The 20,323-nt window shown below is 41.4% G+C and overlaps 1 protein-coding gene and 2 long non-coding RNA genes across 5 annotated transcripts in view; 2 read left to right on the top strand and 1 right to left on the bottom strand.

The window, feature by feature from the left end:
• Window positions 1-20,323, bottom strand: part of LOC146487469 (putative skeletal organic matrix protein 5) — a 133,240-nt gene that overhangs the window by 95,750 nt on the left and 17,167 nt on the right. Inside the window, exon 1 of one of the 3 annotated variants that reach the window (XM_085088218.1) lies at window positions 15,811-16,086. In XM_085088218.1, coding sequence (XP_084944344.1) covers window positions 15,811-15,997 — 187 coding nt within the window. In that variant the 5' untranslated portion in view covers window positions 15,998-16,086. Of the gene's footprint in view, window positions 1-7,350; window positions 8,094-15,515; window positions 15,528-15,810; window positions 16,087-20,323 lie in introns of those variants that run through there. The other 2 variants (XM_085088258.1, XM_085088213.1) reach the window with 2 other exon arrangements.
• Window positions 11,847-13,086, top strand: LOC146487472 (uncharacterized). Its single transcript, XR_014857849.1, has 3 exons — window positions 11,847-11,939; window positions 12,429-12,532; window positions 13,012-13,086. It is a non-coding gene; the product is annotated as an uncharacterized LOC146487472 (long non-coding RNA).
• LOC146487471 (uncharacterized) lies at window positions 13,789-14,964 on the top strand. Its single transcript, XR_014857848.1, has 3 exons — window positions 13,789-13,824; window positions 14,304-14,407; window positions 14,890-14,964. It is a non-coding gene; the product is annotated as an uncharacterized LOC146487471 (long non-coding RNA).

The raw sequence follows: 20,323 nt of genomic DNA, 5'->3' as shown, positions 1-20,323 counted from the left end.
CACTCACCCACATGATCACAATGAGGCTATCTCTAAAACAGAGAACGGGGAATGGAGGAATGGGAAATGAAAAACGGGGAACGGGGAATCTCTAAAATAGGGAATCTCTAAAAGGGGGAATCTCTAAATTAGGGAATCTCTAAAAGGGGGAATCTCTAAAATAGGGAATCTCTAAAAGGAGGAATCTCTAAAATAGGGAATCTCTAAAAGGGGGAATCTCTAAAAGGAGGAATCTCTAAAACAGGGAATTTCTAAAATAGGGAATCTCTAAAAAGAGGAATTTCAAAAAAGGGGAATCTCTAAACGGGAGAACCTATCAACAAACTGGATAAATCTATGAACGTTTTAGAAGTAGAGTTTTTCCTAAGAGACATTTACAGCATTTGCCAACAACCAATAATATTATTGACAGTTGTTGTCATAATTACTAGATATATAAGATAAAAATAAATTGTTGTCGTCGCTTGCCGCAATATCTTCGGTAGGGCTGGTCTAAAAAAATTATGCCAATCGATACCAAAGGGCCACATACAGCAAGAGAAATCGAATTTTCTACAGCATCTTACTGCAAAACGGTAAAGATGAAAGCGCAATTGAATCTCTGAATAAGCCGCAGACTCAAAATGACTGGAACTGGAACCGGGCCTGGCATCTGTAACACGGGTCGACCATCATTAACTGGACTAGACAGACGTCTTTACGCCTGCATAAAGCTTATCTAGTGATCAGTTCAAAAATGCCAATTGTGAAATTCGCGGTGTTTGTGTTGCGATTGATCCATCAGCCCTAATGGCCTTACAACGATGTCTAATAAAAAAGCCGCCCCTTTCTTATGTCTAAAACTAACCAATTTCCTTTTATGCCTTTCGAAAGTTGCAACAAACGCCCTCAATGTTTTTCAAGAAAAAAAAAAGGTTTCACTGGTCAAGGAAAAAATTCACCTTATCTATGATGTTATCACTCAGGTACCAGACAGGCTTATCTCCCTGGGATAAAGACATGTCTGACGTAGGAAGACACCCAAATTGCAAATGCTAAATATGTTTTCATTGTGTCTGGCTGGTTACGTTTCATGGCGTAATTAACACGACTAGTAATGAGAATATAAGGTTTAATAGCGTCTGCTTTTTTATACCAAAAAGACAAATTCTCTTAAAGTAGTACCAAATGGCGGGGAATGGCTGCAAGAACGTGTTATAACAATTTCAAGTTTCCATTGGCGTTTGCCAGCAAAAGAAAAAAAGCTGGAGGCGTTTGATGGGATCCCAAAATTTAGCTTAGACGAGATTACGAGCCAGGAAGTAATTGGTCAAGGCTCATTTGGTGCGGTGTTTATTACCCAGTATCAGACAACAAAAACGCCTGCCGAAACAGTGGTTGTAAAAAAGCTTTAGAGATTTAAGAGATTCCCCCTTTTAGAGATTCCCTATTTTAGAGATTCCCCCTTTTAGAGATTCCCTATTTTAGAGATTCCCTATTTTAGAGATTCCCCCTTTTAGAGATTCCCCATTTTAGAGATTCCCCCTTTTAGAGATTCCTCCTTTTAGAGATTCCCTATTTTAGAGATTCCCTATCTTAGATATTCCCCCTTTTAGAGATTCCCTATTTTAGAGATTCCCCCTTTTAGAGATTCCCTATTTAAGAGATTCCCCCGTTTAGAGATTCCCCCTTTTAGAGATTCCCTATTTTAGAGATTCCCCGTTCCCCGTTTCCCATTCCCCATTCCTCCATTCCCCGTTCCCTGTTTTAGAGATAGCCTCACAATGACGTTTGTTTAATCCGTGAGGTTCTAGAGTTTTTGTCTTATCTATAAAATGTGCTTTCCTGGCTTTACCTATTGAGCCACTTGAACAATTACTTCTCACATAAGTTACCAATGTCAAATACAGTTTTCTTAACTCCTAAGACAACTTCAATTTAAGAGAGACGCGTTTACACTGTACGGATACGCCTGGCACTGCCGCTTCGGGATGTTCCCGGTACAAGCTCTGGCAGTTGAAGGATTCCTTGGTGCCGGTAACATCTTCCACCACCGGGAGCCTTCCCATTGACATCTGCTTCTTCCTTTCTGAATCTGTTAACGGTTTCTTGCCCGTGGTGCAAGGAATCAAGACAAATCAAATTAAAGAAGGATATTTTACAGTTTATAAGATCTTCACGCGCCTTCACCAGGAGTACCTGGTGGGGCCGCTCGACTAAAAACCCGCTCTGCATGCTGTAATGGAGCTGGCTGGGAAATTAATATATTAGACGGTTACCTGGCTAGCACTTTTCTTAATATTTGGCTTGCTGGGTATTATTATGAAAACACTGGTTCTAGCTGGCAAAAAATGTTTAGTTTGTTTTTCCTGCCTGGCAGATTCGTACGAGAAATGTATTTGACTTTTTGCTCTTTAACACCGTCTACTAATGAAATTTGGAGGTAACACGCCAGGAAATAGCGGTTCCTTTAATTTGCTGTGATGATTGGTTTCCGGCAGCATCACTCTTTGTTCTTTATGAACGCAAAGCCTTTATCATGCTGTGAATGTCAATAGAAAAAAGGAAATAGAGAGCTATTTAATATCATAAATTGTCAAAACTTTTTCGGCGATGAGAAACAACAGAAACAACTGCCGGAAATCTGACGACGTTCGCAGTGTAAGACCTACTCTTTTGTTTAAAGTCGTTGAGACATCGATCTCTGAAATCACCGCGAGTCAGGAGTTACCCACATTGGGACAAGTGGTTTGTGATTGCCTTTGCGCCAGATTTGTTTAGCCTGAAGCGAGTGAAGGCGACAAAGCGACCAGCCAGAAATATCTGGACAACGGAAAGGTGGGCAAAAATGTTCTCTTTTTTTTTTTTACTTCGTTTTTCGCCAAAGCTCTTTTTAGCGAAATTTTGCCTCCCTCTATACACTGACTCTATAGGAACCATCAGACGTTACAAATTGTAAACACCGTTAAACTTGGTCAATTTCAGAGCAAACCGACTTATTGCCATTGAGTAATGTGCAGGTTTACAATTCACATTAAACAAAACCTGACTATGAATGTGTAAAGGTGATACTTTGCTACAAAATCAACTAGTGGTTGAGTACAAACAGTAAGCTCAGTTTAGATTAATAAGGATTCAGCTTTTAATGTGTTTATTTTTCCTTCCCCGGCCCCTTCGCTCGGCGCACAGTCGGTTGACATCAGGAAGTGCTTAATCGTTTGGAAGGCGAGGTAGATGATGGCCAGAAATCACTAAACAGTTGACTAGGGACAATCCAAAGGTAGGAAAAAACTGGGTTAAGTTTAGCTATGATGGCTATGATATCAAAGCCTAATTTAACGACATTTTGCCGTCCTCCAAACGCTAGGAAAACACGTTTCAATTTTGAAACTTGATATTTCAAATTACACTGCTTGGTATGTTATGTTAAACTTTGCTCATGAATTTTAAGTGTTATAGATAAGAGAGGGGTCTCATGTCAAAAGCCTCACAAAACTGGCTTCCTGACCTGACATATTCAGAAGATTTAAATTGACCCATGCATCGATTCCTTCCTGTAAAGAATAATTCACTGGAACACTGCGTGTGTACCATAAATGTTCTGGCATGACGCCCCCAGCTTGTAAATTGCCTTCGTTTAGTTTTGTATGCCTCTTTAACATTTTAGTTCTAAGTACTGTGACAATTGTCGGACTCGAATTCACCTCTCACGATCTCATTCATGTATCATTTGAGTCGCTACAGCCTTACAGGACTTTGTTGGCGAACGCTTTTATTGAACAAAGCGACTGCATGAGATATTTTCACATTTCTGCTGGGTGTCGGTTTCAGTTTGAAAAATTGCAGCGTGTTTTTACTGCTTTTTGTGGAGTTATGCTCTACTGGCGTGATTCAATTCCTCCTAAAATTACTGCAAGAAAATGATGGGCAGTCTTATGTCATTGTTGAGAAGCAATGGCTGTCATTTTCCACTTATTTGTTTCACTTTCCTATGCCAAAAGAAATATGTATTATTCGCTAAAACGTCATGTAGAAACAAGTTAACTTTGATGGCTGATAAATGAGGCATTAAATTGCCTTACAATAATTCCACAAAAACCGAAAAAAAAAACAATGAACGAGTTTCGTTTTTTAATTTCTCGTTTCTTTGTACACTGTTGTTTCCGGGAATTTGTTACAGACCCCGGGTACAGAGAACTGTCGTCGATGTACGTGTCCTTTGGAAACAGGGTGCTTATCCTGAGTGCAATTTGACGTTTGAAATCAGACCATTCATGAGAAATTCAGATGCGCTGGGGAAGTTTGTGCGCAGACTTTGTAACTCTACAATGTGAAACGATCTATCTATTTATGGTTCTGCAAACGAAAAAAAAAGTGTATGTGACAAGCCCGAATGTATTTGCCAACGAAAGAACGAAAAGTCCTTAGTTCAAATTACACAGCACAGCATCTTAGCCTTCTTTGTATAGAAATTCATTTCAAGTTTTGCTGAGTTTTCAGGTCAGTTCTGATTTACGCAGGGAGTTAAGATTGTCTGGAATAAGTCGGCAAATCAAGATCATTGTATGAGGTTCAAGTCATATAGCGTTGTAGATCCTGTCGCGGGGTGTACGAGATAAATTATAGCTTTGAAAATTACGTGCCTTGGAAGGAGTCAAAAATCTTCAATCTTTTGCAAGACGATCTCGGAGGATAAAGCGCCATCTGCAACATCGCAAAAATTCCATCTATTGCTCAGAAATAATTTTGATTCGTGCAAAATTTACGTACCAAGCAAATTTCGTTTTGTTTCGGTTTTACACGGCTGATCAAATTTTTCCTTGCAAGGAAAATCATATTTTTGTATTTCTGTTACTTTTGCAGAAATTGAGTTGGTGGTGAAGTTTATAATAGCATTTAACATCTATAAATGACTTTGTATGGATTATGGGGGATTGGACACTGACTGAAAAGGTGATTTCATCCGCGACTGCACGTCTCGGCTACCTGTGGTGGTGAACAAAGACTCGTATATGGCGTCAAAGCGTGGACCCCTTTAGTGTGAGGACAAATAAAATTAACAAAAAAAAGCATATGTTACAGTTTACAAGATCTTCACTCGCCTTCACAAACTAAGACCTAGTCTCCATCGATATAGTGCCCCGTCTCGGTTACCTGTGGTGGTGAACGAAGGCTCGTATATGGTGTCAAAGCGTGGATCCCTTTTAGATCAAGACAAATCAAATTGAAAAATAAAGGCACATTAGACTATTTTAGGCGTTCAGTTAGTGGTAAGCGGCACGAAGAAAATTTGTATACGATTAAAGGTGATCGTAAATGACCAACCTCGTTCCCAGGGACTTTTCCGTAGCTTGCCCAAAAGTCCCTGGGAACGAGGTTGCGTAAATAACCAGCAACACTTTATCCCTTATACCTGTAACACTGACCCTATATCTGAGCTGATTTTTCAAAAGGTGGCCACTAATTGGAAGGACCTACTTCTAGCAGTTACGTACCCCTCCCCTGACACCTACCGCTGGATAGACTGCTGCCTCTGCTACCTCAGAAAACACTGGACTGTGAAAGGCTGCCTGGTATTAATCTTTTACCCTACAAGTGTTTTAATGTTATTGACTAGGGACCCCACGGGATTCTGGGTCCCTGACTGTTTTCTCGGGCCACCTTTTAGTGGCCATGTTTGAGTTCATTGCGAGCGCACGTGTTGGACAGTTTTCACTTCGTCTCTTTCTTGAGAATACTTAAAGTTAAGGCTTAGAAGAGTGTTAGAGACAGATTTACAACATGGTGTCAGACGTGGGCGCTTTTGAGAGTGAACGCCGGATTTGCAAGAAGGTACGGAAACGGTGGCAAGACGTGTTCTAATGGCCTAAGAGATTGACGCGCTCCTGGTCCGCTCGTGCTGGATACACACGCATCGGAAAACTAGGGGAAGTTTGTAATGCAGTTTGAAATTTACCTTGTGGCAAAAGCGAAAGATGAGAAACCAGATAAACTAAAGGTAAACATGTTACTTCATTGTGCTGGGCCAGAAGCTATCGAGGAGTATAGTTATTTTGTTTTCAACGCGGGATAGGGCAATGAGTGTTATGACGATGTCTGTAATTTTGTGAGTGAACTAAAGAGACAGAAAATTACTGGGCAGAAATTACCGAGTTTTTCTGGAGCACTGTCTTTCACTGCGACTATGAGTTGGTCAAACTTTCTCACCAAAGTTGCTTCTAGAGATTTTACAATCTTGACTCATACTGTTACAGACAGAACTCAAGAGCTTTTGTTGAAGGACATTTTTCATATAAGACCAGCATGCAATAGTATTTAGACAATTAACTTCAATTGCATGCGTTAGCTTAGCAAATCAGTCAGAATTTTAAAATATTACGTTTCGCGCATTTACAAACTGAAGCTCATTTCTTATTCGAAAGATGAGCAGGTGTTCGACATCTATGTGATTTACTTGACAGTTACATAGGCTGGGATATTTCCTAAAGTGAGTGAAATGTACTTTCAGAGAAAAAGTGTCTCGTTACACCATTCGTAAACAGTTAGTGGGAGGTAGTTTGGGTGGCAGACGCTAGGAAGGGAGAGGACAGAGGGAAATATGGTGAGCCCGCGCCCTTTCTAGCGCTAGTCATGGAGGCTAATTAAGTGGTACTTAAACTTCACTTTCCATTGTACAAAATTTAAGCATTGAAACGTTGCAGAAACACAGAAAAGTGCTCCTGGTAAAATTTTGGATGGCTACACCTTGTCGATCAACTCGACAAATTACAGCCAAACTGCGTGCCATAGCGCTAGTTTTGTTGCTCTTTTGTCTCCACCAAATCGTCCGTCGTTTGAGGATGTATAGATCTTGAACAAAAGGATTTGGTTAGGCTAAATCCCCTCCCCTCCCCACTGACACGAATTTTGCGCAAACTGACAAGCTGCTATGTTTATATAATTATAACTGATTCAATCTCTAAGTTTAGGCCGCCTTTTTTTTTTTTTCAAAGAGTCCCCAGTTAGCATTTAAAACAAAATTTCCAATATCGAGCCAGAAAAGAATGAAATTAATCGCTCGATAAATCGATAAGAAACAAAAGTAAGATCTTAGACACCCTAACAAGTGAGTTCTCGTTGTTTAGTTGATTTTCTGGAGGAAAGAATTGGATGGACAGTCAATTTGAGTGCATTTGGGATCATTTCGAAGGCCAGCGGAGTTGAGAAGGTTGGCTCACAAAAACTGAGTGTTCTTGCGTTGGGCAAATACTTTGCTTATTCTCTTTCCTGTCAACACTTTTACCACTTAAGTCAGTCCCATCGCCAATTTTATTTCTTCTGCAGAGAAACTAATTAACACTGTATCCATGTTTCTTTTACCACTTAAGTCAGTCTCATCGCCAATTTTATTTCTTCTATAAAGAAACTAATTAACACTGTATCCATGTTTCTTGGTGAAGCTAGAGAACATAACAAGTGCAATTTTTTTAATTGCGTTTGTTGTTTTTAAAACTAAGAAAAGCTGTTTTCTTATCGAAGGATTACATTTTTTTTGTTCTTTACTTTACTTTAGGCTTATGGCCTTTCTGACAAAGCTCAGCTTTTCGTTGGGGTTGTTACTGCACCAGAATGTAGCCCATGGCTTTGCTGTGCTTGTCTCCGTTATCTCCTCCATATTTAGCCTCGTTTCCACACGTGTTGGAGTCGTCATGGGCTCCTCCACTACCAAACCCAATTCTGGAGTCACCAGTATTGCAGTCATTTTCGTTGTTACCAACGATACCGATTCTGGTTGTGGGATTATTTCTATGGGGACCCACAACGTTGAAACCTTCTTTGTTACAGTTTAGCTGCAAGGATGCAAAAGAACAGAGAAGCGACTTCCACGTGTTACGACCCTGTGAGGTGGCGCGGTAATTACCATCAGCAATTAGTGAGTACAGGGAGTTGGCGTGCTTGGTGATGACAATGAATCTTGTCTGATGTCCGATCTTCATACCGAGACAGATCTTAGAGAACGGTGTGTTCCAGTAGGTTGGTAGCTTTGTCTCATGATTGTCAAACAAAGTCTTTCCTCCTGGAAGGTTGAAGTCGACCTTGTTGCCCCAGAGTTTGGACTTGAAGTGAAACGTTGGCTGAATAAAAAAATAAATAAATAAAAAACATATAGGAAAACTACAGTACGTTACACCTTTCCCATTTCCAACAATTTGTCGAAAATTTGCTTTGAGAAATCTGTTTTGACAGCATTCTGACTCTCTCTACTCTATTTCATTGCCCTTATTAACATTTTCCAGTCGTTTTGGCACGAGAAAGAAGATTTTGAACGATTTCCGGGGAGCGGATGTGTGGAAAAGTACAATAAGTTACACTATTCACATATCCAAGTGAACTTTGAAAAAATACCTTGTCGAAAGTTTACTGTAATAAATCATTCTGCTTTGAAAGCATTCGAAATTTCTCAAATCAATTTCATGACCTTCATTAACATTTTCCGAGGATTTCGAGAAAGCAGATTTTGAACAATTTCCAGTCAAAAATTTGCTTAGTGAACGCTCAAAAATTTAAAACTCAGTATCCAGATATCTCATACAACTCGTGAAGGTACAGAAGACATTTTCCGCAATTCTTTCAAATATACGGATCAAGATTATATATATATATATATATATATATATATATATATATCTGTGTGAATTTGTAAAAACGTTCTCACCAGAACCGGGCGTAAAGCTGGGCAACGCCCAGCTTCACGCCTCTGTGGTTCTCTAAAATTGAGGGGGCTTCCCGTCAAGGACCAGTCTGTAAGCTAGCCCAGGGTAAGGGCTACCTGCTGGGGGGTAGCTCTTGGTTGTGTGTCGAAAGCTCCGGGGTGGGGAGGGGAGGGTTTTGTAGCCTAATCAACTTAGCCCAATTTGCTGTTAATTTGCTAGACCAGAGTTACTTCTTGGCTTGTGACCTCTCCCATAGAGCCAAATGCTGTTGAAAATCAATTGGATCAATCTGACACCAAGCCTGGAGTGTGGCCTAAAGGCAGGTGAGTGACTTGCAAGTTTGTGTGAAAAGCAGAGGGGTGGGGAGGGCATTGTTATTAAGCTAAGTCAGGCAGAACGTTTTCTGACTGTTTAAGTTTAAGTGCAGGTATGTTGTTTAAAATCCAGCTAGATATTATCAGTCAATGTAAGTGAGCTGATCCCGACTTGAGCTACTACATGCTAGCCTAGTGAGTTTTGCTTTGGATATCAATTTTTTCCTTCCAGGGACCTATTTGCGTGTGATATCTGTGTGAATTTGTAAAAACGTTCTCACCAGAAGCGGGCGTGAAGCTGGGCAACACGCCTCTGTGGTTCTCTAAAAATGAGGGGGCTTGCCGTCAAGGACCAGTCTGTAAGCTAGCCCAGGGTAAGGGCTACCTGTTGGGGGGTAGCTCTTGGTTGTGTGTCGAAAGCTCCAGGGTAAGGAGGGGAGGGTTTTGTAGCCTAATCAACTTACCCCAATTTGCTGTTAATTTGCTAGACCAGAGCTACTTCTTGGCTTGTGACCTCTCCCATAGAGCCAAATGCTGTTGAAAATCAATTGGATCAATCTGACACCAAGCCTGGAGTGTGGCCTGAAGGCAGGTGAGTGACTTGCAAGTTTGTGTGAAAAGCAGAGGGGTGGGGAGGGCATTGTTATTAGGCTAAGTCAGGCAGAACGTTTCCTGACTGTTTAGGTTTAAGTGCAGGTATGTTGTTTAAAATCCAGCTAGATATTATCAGTCAATGTAAGTGAGCTGATCCCGACTTGAGCTACTACATGCTAGCCTAGTGAGTTTTGCCTTGGAACTCAATTTTTTCCTTCCAGGGACCTATTTGGGTGTGATATCTGTGTGAATTTGTAAAAACGTTCTCACCAGAACCGGGCGTGAAGCTGGGCAACGCCCAGCTTCACGCCTCTGTGGTTCTCTAAAATTGGGAGGGCTTGCCGTCAAGGACCAGTCTGTAAGCTAGCCCAGGGTAAGGGCTACCTGCTGGGGGGTAGCTTTTGGTTGTGTGTCAAAAGCTCCGGGGTGGGGAGGGGAGCGTTTTGTAGCCTAATCAACTTAGCCCAATTTGCTGTTAATTTGCTAGACCAGAGTTACTTCTTGGCTTGTGACCTCTCCCATAGAGCCAAATGCTGTAGAAAATCAATTGGATCAATCTGACACCAAGCCTGGAGTGTGGCCTAAAGGCAGGTGAGTGACTTGCAAGTTTGTGTGAAAAGCAGAGGGGTGGGGAGGGCATTGTTATTAGGCTAAGTCAGGCAGAACGTTTCCTGACTGTTTAGGTTTAAGTGCAGGTATGTTGTTTAAAATCCAGCTAGATATTATCAGTCAATGTAAGTGAGCTGATCCCGACTTGAGCTACTACATGCTAGCCTAGTGAGTTTTGCCTTGGATATCAATTTTTTCCTTCCAGGGACCTATTTGCGTGTGATATCTGTGTGAATTTGTAAAAACGTTCTCACCAGAAGCGGGCGTGAAGCTGGGCAACACGCCTCTGTGGTTCTCTAAAAATGAGGGGGCTTCCCGTCAAGGACCAGTCTGTAAGCTAGCCCAGGGTAAGGGCTACCTGCTGGGGGGTAGCTCTTGGTTGTGTGTCAAAAGCTCCGGGGTGGGGAGGGGAGCGTTTTGTAGCCTAATCAACTTAGCCCAATTTGCTGTTAATTTGCTAGACCAGAGTTACTTCTTGGCTTGTGACCTCTCCCATAGAGCCAAATGCCGTTGAAAATCAATTGGATCAATCTGACACCATGCCTGGAGTGTAACCTAAAGGCAGGTGAGTGACTTGCAAGTTTGTGTGAAAAGCAGAGGGGTGGGGAGGGCATTGTTATTAGGCTAAGTCAGGCAGAACGTTTCCTGACTGTTTAGGTTTAAGTGCAGGTATGTTGTTTAAAATCCAGCTAGATATTATCAGTCAATGTAACTGAGCTGATCCCGACTTGAGCTACTACATGCTAGCCTAGTGAGTTTTGCCTTGGAACTCAATTTTTTCCTTCCAGGGACCTATTTGGGTGTGATATCTGTGTGAATTTGTAAAAACGTTCTCACCAGAACCGGGCGTGAAGCTGGGCAACGCGCAGCTTCACGCCTCTGTGGTTCTCTAAAATTGAGGGGGCTTGCCGTCAAGGACCAGTCTGTAAGCTAGCTCAGGGTAAGGGCTACCTGCTGGGGGGTAGCTCTTGGTTGTGTGTCAAAAGCTCCGGGGTGGGGAGGGGAGGGTTTTGTAGCCTAATCAACGTAGCCCAATTTGCTGTTAATTTGCTAGGCCAGAGTTACTTCTTGGCTTGTGACCTCTCCCATAGAGCCAAATGCTGTTGAAAATCAATTGGATCAATCTGACACCAAGCCTGTAGTGTGGCCTAAAGGCAGTGAGTGACTTGCAAGTTTGTGTGAAAAGCAGAGGGGTGGGGAGGGCATTGTTATTAGGCTAAATCAGGCAGAACGTTTCCTGACTGTTTAGGTTTAAGTGCAGGTATGTTGTTTAAAATCCAGCTAGATATTATCAGTCAATGTAAGTGAGCTGATCCCGACTTGAGCTACTACATGCTAGCCTAGTGAGTTTTGCCTTGGAACTCAATTTTTTCCTTCCAGGGACCTATTTGGGTGTGATATCTGTGTGAATTTGTAAAAACGTTCTCACCAGAACCGGGCGTGAAGCTGGGCAACGCCCAGCCTCACGCCTCTGTGGTTCTCTAAAATTGAGGGAGCTTGCCGTCAAGGACCAGTCTGTAAGCTAGCCTAAGGTAAGGGCTACCTGCTGGGGAGTAGCTCTTGGTTGTGTGTCAAAAGCTCCGGGGTGGGGAGGGGAGGGTTTTGTAGCCTAATCAACTTAGCCCAATTTGCTGTTAATTTGCTAGACCAGAGCTACTTCTTGGCTTGTGACCTCTCCCATAGAGCCAAATGCTGTTGAAAATCAATTGGATCAATCTGACACCAAGCCTGGAGTGTGGCCTGAAGGCAGGTGAGTGACTTGCAAGTTTGTGTGAAAAGCAGAGGGGTGGGGAGGGCATTGTTATTAGGCTAACTCAGGGAGAACGTTTCCTGACTGTTTAGGTTTAAGTGCAGGTATGTTGTTTAAAATCCAGCTAGATATTATCAGTCAATGTAAGTGAGCTGATCCCGACTTGAGCTACTACATGCTAGCCTAGTGAGTTTTGCCTTGGAACTCAATTTTTTCCTTCCAGGGACCTATTTGGGTGTGATATCTGTGTGAATTTGTAAAAACGTTCTCACCAGAACCGGGCGTGAAGCTGGGCAACGCGCAGCTTCACGCCTCTGTGGTTCTCTAAAATTGAGGGGGCTTGCCGTCAAGGACCAGTCTGTAAGCTAGCTCAGGGTAAGGGCTACCTGCTGGGGGGTAGCTCTTGGTTGTGTGTCAAAAGCTCCGGGCTGGGGAGGGGAGGGTTTTGTAGCCTAATCAACGTAGCCCAATTTGCTGTTAATTTGCTAGGCCAGAGTTACTTCTTGGCTTGTGACCTCTCCCATAGAGCCAAATGCTGTTGAAAATCAATTGGATCAATCTGACACCAAGCCTGGAGTGTGGCCTAAAGGCAGGTGAGTGACTTGCAAGTTTGTGTGAAAAGCAGAGGGGTGGGGAGGGCATTGTTATTAGGCTAACTCATGGAGAACGTTTCCTGACTGTTTAGGTTTAAGTGCAGGTATGTTGTTTAAAATCCAGCTAGATATTATCAGTCAATGTAAGTGAGCTGATCCCGACTTGAGCTACTACATGCTAGCCTAGTGAGTTTTGCCTTGGATATCAATTTTTTCCTTCCAGGGACCTATTTGCGTGTGATATCTGTGTGAATTTGTAAAAACGTTCTCACCAGAACCGGGCGTGAAGCTGGGCAACATGCCTTTGTGGTTCTCTAAAAATGAGGGGGCTTCCCGTCAAGGACCAGTCTGAAAGCTAGCCCAGGGTAAGGGCTACCTGCTGGGGGGTAGCTCTTGGTTGTGTGTCAAAAGCTCCGGGGTGGGGAGGGGAGCGTTTTGTAGCCTAATCAACTTAGCCCAATTTGCTGTTAATTTGCTAGACCAGAGTTACTTCTTGGCTTGTGACCTCTCCCATAGAGCCAAATGCTGTTGAAAATCAATTGGATCAATCTGACACCATGCCTGGAGTGTAACCTAAAGGCAGGTGAGTGACTTGCAAGTTTGTGTGAAAAGCAGAGGGGTGGGGAGGGCATTGTTATTAGGCTAAGTCAGGCAGAACGTTTCCTGACTGTTTATGTTTAAGTGCAGGTATGTTGTTTAAAATCCAGCTAGATATTATCAGTCAATGTAAGTGAGCTGATCCCGACTTGAGCTACTACATGCTAGCCTAGTGAGTTTTGCCTTGGAACTCAATTTTTTCCTTCCAGGGACCTATTTGGGTGTTATAATTATTATCAGTCAATGTAAGTGAGCTGATCCCGACTTGAGCTACTACATGCTAGCCTAGTGAGTTTTGCCTTGGAACTCAATTTTTTCCTTCCAGGGACCTATTTGGGTGTGATATCTGTGTGAATTTGTAAAAACGTTCTCACCAGAACCGGGCGTGAAGCTGGGCAACGCCCAGCTTCACGCCTCTGTGGTTCTCTAAAATTGAGGGGACTTGCCGTCAAGGACCAGTCTGTAAGCTAGCCCAGGGTAAGGGCTACCTGCTGGGGGGTAGCTCTTGGTTGTGTGTTGAAAGCTCCGGGGTGGGGAGGGGAGGGTTTTGTAGCCTAATCAACTTAGCCCAATTTGCTGTTAATTTGCTAGACCAGAGTTACTTCTTGGCTTGTGACCTCTCCCATAGAGCCAAATGCTGTAGAAAGTCAATTGGATCAATCTGACACCAAGCCTGGAGTGTGGCCTAAAGGCAGGTGAGTGACTTGCAAGTTTGTGTGAAAAGCAGAGGGGTGGGGAGGGCATTGTTATTAGGCTAAGTCAGGCAGAACGTTTCCTGACTGTTTAGGTTTAAGTGCAGGTATGTTGTTTAAAATCCAGCTAGATATTATCAGTCAATGTAAGTGAGCTGATCCCGACTTGAGCTACTACATGCTAGCCTAGCGAGTTTTTCCTTGGATATCAATTTTTTCCTTCCAGGGACCTATTTGCGTGTGATATCTGTGTGAATTTGTAAAAACGTTCTCACCAGAACCGGGCGTGAAGCTGGGCAACACGCCTCTGTGGTTCTCTAAAAATGAGGGGGCTTGCCGTCAAGGACCAGTCTGTAAGCTAGCCCAGGGTAAGGGCTACCTGCTGGGGGGTAGCTCTTGGTTGTGTGTCAAAAGCTCCGGGGTGGGGAGGGGAGGGTTTTGTAGCCTAATCAACTTAGCCCAATTTGCTGTTAATTTGCTAGACCAGAGTTACTTCTTGGCTTGTGACCTCTCCCATAGAGCCAAATGCTGTTGAAAATCAATTGGATCAATCTGACACCAAGCCTGGAGTGTGGCCTAAAGGCAGGTGAGTGACTTGCAAGTTTGTGTGAAAAGCAGAGGGGTGGGGAGGGCATTGTTATTAGGCTAAGTCAGCCAGAACTTTTCCTGACTGTTTAGGTTTAAGTGCAGGTATGTTGTTTAAAATCCAGCTAGATATTATCAGTCAATGTAAGTGAGCTGATCTCGACTTGAGCTACTACATGCTAGCCTAGTGAGTTTTGCCTTGGAACTTAATTTTTTCCTTCCAGGGACCTATTTGGGTGTGATATCTGTGTGAATTTGTAAAAACGTTCTCACCAGAACCGGGCGTACAAACGCCCTGCTTCACGCCTCTGTGGTTCTCTAAAATTGAGGGGGCTTGCCGTCAAGGACCAGTCTGTAAGCTAGCCCAGGGTAAGGGCTACCTGCTGGGGGGTAGCTCTTGGTTGTGTGTCAAAAGCTCCGGGGTGGGGAGGGGAGGGTTTTTTAGCCTAATCAACTTTGCCCAATTTGCTGTTAATTTGCTAGACCAGAGTTACTTCTTGGCTTGTGACCTCTCCCATAGAGCCAAATGCCGTTGAAAATCAATTGGATCAATCTGACACCAAGCCTGGAGTGTGGCCAGCGTCCATCCGCCTGCTCCACACGCTCCAAGCCCATGGCGTGACATGTGACAGTACACAGGAACCTTCCCAGGTAGCATTTGGAGTAAATCTTAGGACCTGATAACAAAAGAATTATATTCCTTTCCGCGCTAAGCTTGACCTCTAAGAAAAATTATGACGAAACTCCGATTTTTACTTAAATATCTGTCACCATTCTATCGCGGCGATAATGAATCTAGTTTATCTTTCCTTCCTTTTTTACGTAGATATGGAGGGAAGATGCCAAAGGTGGGAAACCCTTGCTCAATAACAATAAAATAAAAACTTTGTCAAGTGTTTGACTAAAGGCAGCTCTATTAAAATTTCACAATATCAGTATGCATGAGCCGTGCATGAAACAACATTATATCCCTCATTTAACATATCTTGAGATGTGCCATTATTATATAACTGCTACAATCGACATAAAATTTAATGATGCTAAACACTTCCGCACTTTCTGACTTATTGCTCCTGAGACAACGGCTCTGTCCAAAACTTTTGACTTACTTGTGGCTATTGTAAATTTCCTTGCACGAGACAAAGGGGTTTCCTGCGAAAAAGAAAACGGTAGAAAAACGTTAAGAAACAAGCACAGAAAGAGAGGCAAAATATAGTTGTTGCTAGAGATTTTCCCACTCGTTCAACACGGAAGAAAAACACTTCCCTTCTATGTGCGCAGTCGCACCAAAAGCCTGGCCGACTCAGTTCATCGCCGATTGTGCCGCTTGGAGACTCGAAGCGGGAAGCCTCGAAGCGAGAAGCGCGCGCCAATCTTTCTCATAATGATCTACGCAAAATTTACCAGGCTTGACGGTGGGTTTCCGTTGAGAAATGGCATTTACAGCAGTTATGAGCTTATCAAACTTGTTTCCCATGGTTTTCTCCAGAGATTTTATGGCTTTCTCGACGGCGTTTGAGGAAGTCTGCCACGCGACCTCGGCGGTTACAATCACGAGTACAAAGAACCAAACGTTACGGAGCACTTGCATTTTGTCGATTATGCTGTTGATAAACGTGCCTGAAGATTCCGCTCACGCAGTGTCTCAAATGAGTTGTTACGTTCAATAGTCCACCTCAATTCTGTTGGGGATCAGTTTCGGAACGTGAACATTTTCCCGGCAGCAGTCAGCTACAGCCAATCAAAGGTAACCACATTTCTAGTACCTTTTAATTCATTCATGCTTGTTTTCTTTTTTTCGGATGTCAGTTTTGAAATGTCATTTTTTTAAATAGCATCGCGACGATAATCTCAGAAAAAAGAAAATTTAACGACGGCATCCACTAGTTCAGCCTGGCCGTTTTATGTTAATCAAGTGACAATCATGTGACGATAATTAGTTCAGATAATTTCGTCTTTTTCCGTCAAGAAACAACAATTGTAAACATTCAATTCTTAAGCTGAACTCAGCAGAATATTTCAATAACGGCGAGACATGTATTTGTTTGCACAGGAATTTCGTCCGCGAAATTATTTCAATCGACAGAATTTTTTTTATTTGATGACAGATTTATATTGTCTTTGCTGATGCAGAATTTTTGCTACATGACAAAATTTGAGACGAAAACATCTATGAGGAAGTAAGTGTTCAAAAACAATTGTCATTTAAATTACGTAAATATGTGATCCGCATGGCGCTACGCTTTTTTTATAAGAACCATTTTTATAAGAACGTTAAGGCTGAGATTAACTAAATTTAAGAACATACTAAGAACATTACCCATGCTGAGAGTCAGTTAACAACATTTTTATTACGACCAACTGTTTTTAAAATAAACAGTATAAATACGGATAAAATAATACAGGTAAAAATTCGGTCTTTATTGTCTGATTAACCCAAACAATAGGCGTCTACTCTTGGTCACGTCCGCATAGCTTTATTGAAATACTATAACAGATAACTATGAACATCTTACTTGAAGAACTTTTCAAGCTCAAATTGCCTAGAATAACGAGAACGTTTAGCCTCAACCCCCAAATCAGCCGTTCTTATAAAAAAGTGGATCTATTCTACTAGCTTTTAATGCTCTTATTTCTTATTGTTTCTATGTAAATATTTTAGCCCTCTAACTTTGGCAACTTAGTTATTCAAAGACATTCACAATTGTAAAATTATGGACATAAACAGCGATATGCATGCAGCCGAGTGGTTAAGGCATGCGACCAGTAATCTGGAGGAGAGACCCAGGTTCAAATGCTGGCTGAACCACATTTTCACTCATTTACCGTATATAAACTCTAAGTGGGATGATTAAAGCCAACTCGGCGCTATGCGTCTCGTTGGCTATCTATCATCTCATATCCGACGCGCGCTCATGTAATAATTGTTTTATTAAAAACAATCACTGACAATTTTGCTGGATCCTGTTGATTTCGCTTTGCGAGAACTATTCCTCGGTTATGGTATAATCGCTCACATATCACTGGCTACTCTGAGCCAATCAAACCTCCGGAATTGCGTTACACAATGATCTAGTTTATAACCATAACACTGATGTTTATTCTCTATGACTCTAAGTTAATTCTCCAAGAAATCTGGAAGATCTGTCTTTGCAGTGTCAAATCTAACTTTCCCTTCTATTTATTATATTCCGTTGGCAGTCAGTTTATCTTGCAAAATCCCAGCCATCAATCATTTTAAATGTGTGAACAATGAACTTTATATGCGATTGATGTGAACTTCTTCAAATGTTCCCTGATTTTCTGAGGACATTTTACTGATGGATGGCAAAGTATCTCACTTGTATGCTTTATTGAGAGAACTGGGGATTTAGAAGCGAACAGCGTTGATTAATTTCTTGCTTTTATAAAATTGCGACATTAATAAACTGCATGGTGTAATTATGATTGATTCGTGTCTTTGCAAACATTTCTGCTATAGGTAAGTATAATGAGGATGAAAATTATACCATTGACAAAACAAAAATTAACTGGAACATACCTTAAGGTCTTCTCTTTCTTCGTGAAATAACGTTGCACATTGCATTATTTCCTTGTGTTGTTAATTTGTCTGGCGCTCATAAAACGTGTAACAAGCATATTGATAGACTTCTGACTCCGTTCCCATTGACGAGGTCGCGCAAAGATTTTGACTTGAGAAAGATTGTCGTTGAAACAGAATATCCGAGGATTATAGTCGTTGAACTTAATCATACTATATCACTTGTCGTAAAAGACGAAAATAATTTTAATTCAAATTTAGCACTTGAGGTTATTTAACTGGAAACCATTCCATTGTTCTTCGTAACATGTTATAAACAGCATATAAAAAACATACAAATTAAAAGTGATTAATGGTATGTTTCCTAGCAAGAAATTTTAACTATAACATCAGTTAGAACATTATTAAGAGCATGACTTATAATAAATATCGCAGTTCTAAAAAATAAAAGGATCTCTGCTTGAAGGGTAGGGGATTGTAAGCTCATAAACATTCAACAGAAGTAAGAGTGGTCCAATATCGATACCGACGACTCGATATTATCGATACTGGTATCGGCTGCTTCGATACCGATAAGCTTGGCCGCACAGGTGTCAAGTTGGATGAAAAGCGGCTACACATTCTTTGCTGTGTTTGTGGTATACGAGTTCATGTCAAGCGAAACATCAAACTAAAGCACACTGTCTTCACGGTACTAAACTGGTCCACTTCAAATGACGAAGCATTGGTGCTTTAAGAGTGACTGAACTTCAATTTCCCTAAATGCGCCCCTTTTAGCGTGTAGAGTGTGTGCGCGACGGCCATGTTGGAGGACCGAAACAATACAATGATTTTCCTTTGGGAAATATATTCTATTTTTATGCAAATATCTTCTATTGTTTTAGTCCTCCAACATGGCCGCCGTGCACACACTCTATACACATGCAAATATTACTTGCAGACGTGAAATTGGTTTCTATGAGGCAAGAAGCAATAAATGATTCTGAATTTTCCAAAACAGTTTGCTTTCACAATTCACATTTACAACACAAATTGAATGTTTACATAACAAAACCTCTTTTTAAAAGTCCTAAAACTGACCTACATCTTATTTCCCTTTACAATATCGCTGCTTGGTTAAACATACAGGTTAAGAGAATAGAGGATATGATCACTACAGATAAAATGCCTTGATGTTCAAACAAATTCTTAAAAAAAAAATTAAAAAAATAATTCAACTTTGAATAACATGGTTAAAAATCCTCAGTTGCAGGAAGCATTCCAGTTGGCTATATAACAAGCATGACTAAGGAGTTGAACTCAGATCAACCATGAAACATATACATTCTATTCATGATTCTTTTCGGAAGATAGACAGACAATTCTTTGTCTAAACTAATCTACCGCATCTTTTAGGGTCGTGGATTACAAGCTGATCTGAACTACCGTAGTTCCTTTAGGAAAGGAGGTTATCATTCAATCGTATTAAAAATTTGTTTATAATATCAATCAGTTCATGTCACGTGCCTTAAAAATTAAACTTCAACGGTCAAAGTCTTCTGTGTAAAATTTTTTTTGCACATTTTTTCTCTCCTATCTAGGTTCCCTTCTATAATTACCCCTGTAAACATGCCCAGAATTTAATGGCAATCACCTAAACAGCATTTTATGTCATAAAAAAATTTAAGTAGTGAGTAATAGCAAATTGCAAATTCTCCGCCAGAGGTCGTTTTGACAAGTGATAGTCTGTTTGGTTTGTAGCTAGTCAAAGATCAATTATGCAAGAAACGCTGGGGAGTTTTGATGACTCCATGACGTTTACAAATAGGTAAAGACTTAAGATACAGCAAAGTAAGAAAGGAAAGAAAAAGAAAAAGACGTGCTTGAAAAGAAAACTTTAGCGGAAGCACTGAATACAACATCTTAGCAGGTGACTTTTTCTATTTACCATTGTTTAATGACAACAACAATGTCAAATGCAGTTTCCCTACCTTTATCAAAATTCCTAAGCCCACCCCGTAGCCACAGGGGAAAGCTAAAATGCATGTAATTCCGACAGACAACGAATCGTTAGACAAACTACCTAACGGTTAACTCTTTCATTGCCCAATACCGGCAAACTTTGATTTGAAAATACACCTAGACAAGGTGATAATGCTGAATCGGTAAACTATAAAAATACGAGGTTGTCAGTTTATCCAAACTTCGGGGATAGGGGAGGGAGACGCGAGGGGAGGTGATTTAGCTACAAAAACGCTAGAAGCTGCTAGACATGCAACTAGCAAAATGTCTGAAACAACAACAACAACAACAACAACATCAATGAGTTGAGCTGCGGGTCTTATGTTAATAGAGAAAAGTCCTTTAAGTAGAATAGGCTTTGTTATCGGTTTAAAA

This window comes from Pavona decussata, unplaced genomic scaffold (genome assembly GCF_977016875.1).
Source record: "Pavona decussata unplaced genomic scaffold, jaPavDecu1.1 SCAFFOLD_16, whole genome shotgun sequence".
NCBI lineage: Eukaryota > Metazoa > Cnidaria > Anthozoa > Scleractinia > Agariciidae > Pavona > Pavona decussata.
This window is presented reverse-complemented; position numbering and strand designations above follow the sequence as displayed.